The sequence below is a fragment of the Dromaius novaehollandiae genome, unplaced genomic scaffold (genome assembly GCF_036370855.1).
Source record: "Dromaius novaehollandiae isolate bDroNov1 unplaced genomic scaffold, bDroNov1.hap1 HAP1_SCAFFOLD_41, whole genome shotgun sequence".
Classification (NCBI taxonomy): domain Eukaryota; kingdom Metazoa; phylum Chordata; class Aves; order Casuariiformes; family Dromaiidae; genus Dromaius; species Dromaius novaehollandiae.
Genome location: NW_026991492.1, coordinates 1,169,887 through 1,177,411, shown reverse-complemented (window position 1 = coordinate 1,177,411; position 7,525 = coordinate 1,169,887). Strand labels below are relative to the sequence as shown.

Here is a 7,525-nt window from a genome sequence, read left to right as displayed (position 1 = left end):
TTATTGGTGCTGACCTTGTTTCCACTTTATCAATTTTTTCAGGGCATCCTTCAGCTCCTTGTTCCTCATGCTGTAGATGAGGGGGTTCACTGCTGGAGGCACCACCGAGTACAGAACAGCCACCACCAGATCCAGAACTGGGGAAGAGAGGGAGGGGGGCTTCAGGTAGGCAAACATGCCTGTGCTGATGAACAGGGAGACCACGGCCAGGTGCGGGAGGCACGTGGAGAAAGCTTTGTGCCGGCCCTGCTCAGAGGGGATCCTCAGCACAGCAGTGAAGATCTGCACGTAGGACAGCACAATGAAAATGAAACACCCAAAGCCTAAACAGGCAGTAAACACAAGAAGGCCAACTTCCCTGAGGTAGGAGTCTGAGCAGGAGAGCTTGAGGATCTGGGGAATCTCACAGAAGAACTGCTCCACCACATTGCCTTGGCAGAGTGGTATGGAAAAGGTGTTCGCAGTGTGCAGGAGAGCATTGATAAAACCACTGGCCCAGGCAGCTGCTGCCATTTTGACACAAGCTCTGCTGTCCATGATGGTCCCATAGTGCAGGGGTCTGCAGATGGCAATGTAGCGGTCATAGGCCATGACTGTGAGAAGAGAATACTCTGTTGGAAACAAAAAGAGAAGCAGGAAGACTTGGGCAGCACATCCTGCATAGGAAATGGCCCTGGTGTCCCACAGGGAATTGGCCATGGATTTGGGGACAGTGGTGGAGATGCATCCAAGGTCGAGGATGGAGAGGTTGAGGAGGAAGAAGTACATGGGGGTGTGGAGGTGATGGTCGCAGGCTATGGCTGTGATGATGAGGCCATTGCCCAGGAGGGCAGCCGGGTAGATGCCCAGGAAGAGCAGAAAGTGCAGGAGCTGCAGCTCCCGTGTGTCTGTGAATGCCAGGAGGAGGAACTCATTGAAGGAGCTGCTGTTGGACATTTGGTCCCACTGGGCTTTGGGGATTGTCTAAGGAGGAAAAGACATTGACAAGTTAGGAGAGACCTTCCAAGGGGAAAAAAAAATCTCATTGAAAACACCACATTGCCTCTCTCTTTTTTGGAGGCTCACTGGGTGGGTACTTTACTTGAGCTCTGGGTTGTGCTGGCTGAGTGTGCTGTGAGGAGCAGAAGCCTCTGCCCATGGGCTGCAGAGGAGTCAGTCCTGCTGTACGGTAGTGGGAACATGGGAACAGGGGTCAACAGCTCTGGCACTCATAATTTCTGTCAAATATAATCTGTTCATTATGTGGAATGGCTTTTCAGTGTTTCCACTACCTGCTCTAAAGAATGAGGGTTGAGAAACAGAATTTTGGGGAATTTTTAATATTGTTTTTCTTTTAGATGCCCCTGTTACCCCTGGGGAGTGTTCCTCAAAAGTAGAAATTCTCAGCATTTCTACTGTGAGTCTTTTTTTTAAAAAAAAAGATACACTGCTACTTGGTACAGAGTGAGGATAGTTTGTCTGTTCATTAGCCTTGTTCCCAGCTGTCCTGTGCTCACACCTCTTTGAGCTGGAGGATGATCACTGTCATACGTTTCACTAAAAACAAACCAGCCACTGCTAAGAGCAGATGACTCTAGTTTCAAAACAACAGATCTCCAACTGTCTCTCCCTTTCTCAGGGCACCAGAGGGAGGTCTCCACACTCCCCTTCTAAGCAAGGACACACAGGGCTCTCTTCAGCTGCCCGTATACAGTTTCCCAATACCATCTCCATACTCTCAGCATCTCTACAGATTCTTCATGGATCTCTCAGACATCACAGAAATGCCATGAAGCAGCGGTGCCCTTCTGGAGGGTAGCTCAAAGTCTGGCAGGACATGACATGGAAATGGTCAAAGGACGTTAGGACTGAAGATGGGATTTCCTTGAGGGAGAGTCACCTGAACTCCTAACCCCACAGACTGCATTTCCTGGAGTCACACAGGTTAGAAGGAGGCTGCGGACACCCCACTCCCAAGCAGACCCCTCTCTTGCACAACTTGCAGGGCAGGTGTCAGAACTGCAGCTGAAAACCCAGCAGACCCAGGGAGCCTGAGAGAAGAACAGGGGCAACATGGAGAGGAGGGGAAACAAGGAGCAACACCATGATTCTGCTGCCAAGGGAGGCAAGGAGAGAGAGGCAGATGGGCACTCAGGAAAGCCTCCACCTTACCCAGCTGGGCATGCCACCTCACAGACGGTGACATCACAGGGCAGTCGCTCTCAGCCCCTTTGTCGGGCAGCAGTAAATTTGCCCGTGGCAGCAGAGAGGCCCCTCTCCTCTGCTGGAGGTCTGGCTGCAGAGGAGGGGGCTCATGCCCTGGACCCCATGGCTGCCAGGCAAGAGGCTCTGCTGGGTGGGAGGGGAGATGTGGGAGGCTTGCGCAGAAGAAGCTGTCTGCATTGCAGGGACTGACCAAGACTTGCTCAAATCCATTCTCCCATGACGATTCTGTTGGCAGTTCCCTCTCATTCCCTGCCCATCTCTGCTGCCTGGCACTGCCCCTGCTGGCAGCTCTTTCTCTGTCCCAACATGGTTTTCCCAGTCAGTGCTCACAGACCCCATCCCACCCTCTGTGTGCTCAGTTCTGCCCTACAGAAACTGCCCAGGACAGGGCACTGGGCACAGGTATCTCTGTTCTCACAGGTCCTAAGGAGCGGGTCAGAAAAACTCTTATCAGGCAATAAAGGTGCTGCCGGTGCTGTCTGTAGGCTGAGGTGGGGTTGAAGGGGTTTGCTGGAGTTTCTCACAGACCTATTGATCTCTGAGAGTGAAGGTTTGGGAGTCCATGTTCCTTTTGCCAAACCAGAAAGTTCTTTCCTCTTTTCTCCCTGCCAAAATTAAGATGTATTCTTTCTAGTTTTGGTAGTACTAACGAGCTTTTACTAGAAGGAGAACTCCTTCCCTTTCAATTAGGCTTTTTTTTTTTTTATCTTCCTCTGAAAAGACCCTTTGGACATAACCTGTGCATGAGCTCGAGCTGCTGGTACCCCTGACCCACGCATGGCCTTCTTGACAGGAGAATGAACCTGTCCTGCCAGAGGTCACTGAATTCATAACTCAATCTACCAATTATAGGATGGACTGGGTTCAGAAGACCCCCCCAGGAACGTCAGTAGCGTTGCCCTGCAGCCAGAGGCTTACCGTGTCAGGGGCTGTGAAGATTTCTCCCACAAGGAGCACTCAGCTGTCCTCCCACTCCACACTGCCTTGCACTTCTCTCTGCCTTCTCTCATCTCCTGTCAGCAGCAGCAGGCAGTGCCCGCAGCCCTGCTGCTCCTTGCAGAGGAGCTGCTCCTGCACACAGCTGTCTCTGGGCAGTGCTGCCAGGTTGCCATGAGCTCCCTCCATCCCAGGAGCCTGGCCTCACTCAGGAGCAGAGGCCCAGGTGAAGGCCTGAATTTCTCTGTCCCTTGTGCTCCCTCCTCCTGGGAAATGCTCACTGAAGTAAACTAAAATAATCATCTCATTGTCCTTTGCTAAAGAGTGGAGAGAGACAGATTCCAACATTGCAATTTCTTTCGTCAGAGGATGACTATCTATGAGAGGTCGAAATGTCCCACTCTGGAAGCCCCTATTCCCATCTCTTTACTGGGCAGGACACCTAGAAGGGGACAAGAAGGGAGCTCATGGACACAGGGTTCAGGTGCTGATTCAGATGAGTCAATCTGGGCTTCTCATGCCAGTTTAGAAGCCCCTGGGATGCAGTGAGATTCAGTTCCCTCCTGTGAACCCCACAAACACACAGGATTCCCCTTACCAAGCCAAAGTGAGCACAACAGAGGTGTCTGCATGGGAGCTCCTTGTCTAACCCTCTCCCCCGTCGTAATCACTGGAGATGGAGGGTGGGAGTCAACTGCTCACACACAAACACCTGGGGACATTGGAAGAGACAGAGGTGGTCCCAGGCATGTGCCATGTCTGTTTACTCTAATGGAGCGGCTATGAGACCCACATCCTTCTGGAGCATGAGGTGGGGGCCAGCTGGGGAATCTTCTTGGTCGTCTCAAATGACCCTGGATGCCTACTACAACTAAAGCTCATCTCACTGGGGAGCTGAGACATCTGAAGATCCCAATGCTAAAAACAGCTATTGTGGGTCAGTGCAGACACTTGATTTAATGACACAGAAATAGGCCTGTGGGGCCATCTCAGATGCCTGGGGTGTCTAGGATAACCACATGTTCCTAGTAGATACAGCATGGGACCTACAGGAAAACGATGCCCCTTCAGAGTGGTTGCTGGGCCAGTGTCCCAGGGCATCCCAGGTTTGCTGCCTGTGCCCAAGCAAATGAATCCCACCACTGTCTTTAGTCAAAATCTGCACTGTCTGCATCCAAGCATGCTTCATAAATGGGAGAGGCACATCACAGCAAGGTCTCCACTCTAGTCTCTACCCTCTCAAACCCTTCTAGTTCTCCTTCCCCTGAATGTCTTCTCACCCCCCAATATGATAAGAACAGGCACTGGGCTAACAGTGTCCTCAGGGTGGCTGGATCACGGGCTGCCCAGGCCCAGGGGCTTTTTCAGTTGCATCTTGTCCTGCCTGGAGATCAACTCACCTCTGTCACAGGCCCCAAAGTGCTGCAGAGTCAGCCCAGGCAGCAAACCCCTCTCCTGCCAGGGCTGCACAGCCCAGCTCTGCTTCTCCCTGCCTCGGGCACTGCAGGGTTTGCTCTCTTAGTGGGAACCTCCTTTCACCACTACATTGCCACCTGCTATCCATGCCAGCATGTCACCACTTGCAATCAAAGCCTTTGCATACATGAGGTCCTTGGTAACATGTTTCCTGAGACAAATCTTCAGCAGGCACCACAGCTGAGGTGCTGAAGCCAACACATATGCAAAGACATGCAGCCTGGGGTGCAGCCAGGAGCAACTGGAGATGCACAAGCCCTCCCAGGAGTGCCACATGGTTGGAATAGCTGAGATGTGGTGGGACCACTCGCATGACCGGAGTTCTTTAATAGCAGGGTGCAAGTTCTTTGGGAGAGACCACCAGGGAAGATCAGGAGGGGGATGCCCTATGTGTGAAGGGGTAGCTTGGATGTATGGAGCTCTTCCATGGGATGGACCAAGGGAGGCAGCTGTGAAGCACAGAGGAGCTCAGGAAAGCTGGCTGGTAATTAAGGACAGCACCTGTCAAGCACAAGAGTTCTCCATACAAACAGTTTGTAAAATTAATAGACATCTCTCGACCTCAGCGTGGATAAACAGGGAACTCCCAGGTGAGCTCCAGGGCAATAAGGCAGCATACGGAAAGGGGAAGAAGGCAGAGGCTGCAAAGGAGGAATTTAGAAATACTGTCCAGCAAAGTAGAGATGGTGTTAAGGAAGCCAAAGCTCCCCTGGGACAGGGACACTTACAGGGGATGTGAAGGACAGGAAGAAGAGCTGCTACTGCTTCAGTGACAGTAAAAGGATAAACAAGGAGATGTGGGCTCACTGCAGAATGGGGCAGGGATTGTTGTAAAGTGGATGTAGATCGGTCTGGGGAAGTCAAGTCCTTCCTGGCTTCAGCCTTCACCAACAAGGTCTCCTGAGCTGTTGTGGGCTCAAGTCAGGAGTCCTGAGGAGAAAACCAACCTGCAGTGCCCAAGTCTCTAGAGCTCAACCCACACAAGTCTATGGGACTGGATGTCTGGCCTCCATGGACACTGAGAGAGCTGGCTGCTGTGACAGTAAGGCTGCTCTCTATCATCTTTGAAAGGTTGTGGAGATCATGGGAGGTCCCAGTAAGCAGAAAAAGCAATATGTTGTGCCCATCTTCACAAAAGTCCACAAGAACAAACCAGGGAGCTGCAGGCCATTCAGTTTCACGTTGGTGAGGCATGTGTCATGGAGCTCACCCTCTCCAATCACATTTCTGGGCACATGAAGAAGGTGCCTGGGAACAGTCAGCATGGATTTCCTGATGGTGAATCACTCCTGACCCACCTGATTGCCTTCTGTGATAAAAGACCTGCACTTGTCGGGGAGAGGAGAGTAGTGGATGTGCAGTAGACATCCAGACGGGCAAAAAGCTGGTAGAACGATCAAGCTCAGAGAGTTTTCATCAATGGTCATGCTTTACTGGGAAGCCAGGTTAAGGTGGGGTATGCAGCGGTATGCTGTGCATCCTGTCCTGTTTGAAAGGCTAAGCTAAAGAGCCAGGGGAGGAGGAAGACTGGGAAACTATGGAAAGTGCATATGCCCAGATCGTCTGATGCAAAGTTGACTTTAGAAGTGATCAAATTAATCAGGGCATGTAGAATTAGGGGAAATATTAATGAGGTTAAAACCACAGCATATCAGAGAGAGCAGTGGTAATGCAAGTTAAGGGGCAGATCAACATTTCTTCTCCCGAGACTCATGCCCTTCCTCAAAATTTCCATTATGTCATCATGGGAAAACACTGACATTTTATTAAAATTATTCAGTCCTTTCAGCTGATGAAAATGGTCTCATATGGTTTTCTTTTTCTAATGTTGAAAACAGTTCTTCCCCTTTCCAGGCAGAGCTCAGGTGTCCAACCACAAGCACCCAGCAGCACTTGGAGAGGCCCCGGTGTCTCTGAGGGACCTGCCTGGGCCTGGCAGCTCTCACGGGGGACCTGCAGGAGACCGGAGCCCCTGGGAGCTGCAGAGGGAGGCTGGGCAGAGGGGAGCAGGGCACCTGAAATCCATGACCCTGTGACTGCATCCCACCCCAGTTCTGAAAAATCTCTTTCCTTTTCAGATAAAAAGATAACATATAATCACCCCAGAAGACCAGCATACTGAAACCGAACAAATCAAGAAAGACAATAAGAACACACAAAAAAAAGACAAACTGAAAAGTATGACAACACATTTCTTTACTTTGAATCTTTGTCCTAATTTCTTTCTTGTTTCATTTTTAATGTCATTTTCTAAACAGTTCTGCTATAATCAGGCCTGCACCATTAAACAAGATATTTTTGTGTCTCACACAAAGCCCAGTGCTCAGAAAACCACCCTCTGTCCACAGCTGTCCGTGCCACTCCCCACTCTTTGCACAGAGCATGTCACACTCTGAGGTGTTGGGCTCTCTCGACTGATGAGGAAAGCAAAGTGACCAGCTTCGTCTATTTTTGGATGACCAAATTTGCACAAATCTCAACATACCTGTGTTACTATGACCTTCTAAAGGAGTCCCTAAAACATCTAGCCACACACCCTTTACATTCCCTGCACAGTCAATGAAGTGTGACTGCATTTTTAGGGGACAACAGGGAGGAGGCTGATCTCACCCCATGCCAGACCCCGCCAGTGCAGAGGTCTCTGTCTGACCCAGTTGTCTGCACTTCCCTTTCTAGTCAATGGAGGGAAATAGGTTTTCTCAGCTGAGCTGTTTTAAGATACAATTCCTAATGACAAGCTAAGGTCCCATAGGAGCCGCCCCCAAAACCTCCAGCACCACGTGGGAACACGGCCATCCCAGGGCATCTCAGGCAGCAGCAGCTTCTCTGTGTGGTCAAATGAATCAAGCCCCAAAAGGAGAATCTAGTCATAAGCTGAAATCTTCTCAAAAAATAGCTCAGTGTGATA

General features: G+C 50.7%; 1 protein-coding gene across 1 annotated transcript; it reads right to left on the bottom strand.

The window, feature by feature from the left end:
- Window positions 1-936, bottom strand: LOC135326939 (olfactory receptor 14A16-like). The gene has a single exon (XM_064504581.1). The coding sequence runs from the start codon at window positions 934-936 to the stop codon at window positions 1-3; it is 936 nt and encodes a 311-aa protein (XP_064360651.1).
- Between the last annotated feature and the right edge of the window lie 6,589 nt (window positions 937-7,525).

What these genes read in the sequence shown, in the direction of transcription:
- LOC135326939 (XM_064504581.1), bottom strand. Translation starts at nt 936, where the DNA reads ATGTCCAACAGCAGCTCCTTCAATGAGTTCCTCCTCCTGGCATTCACA.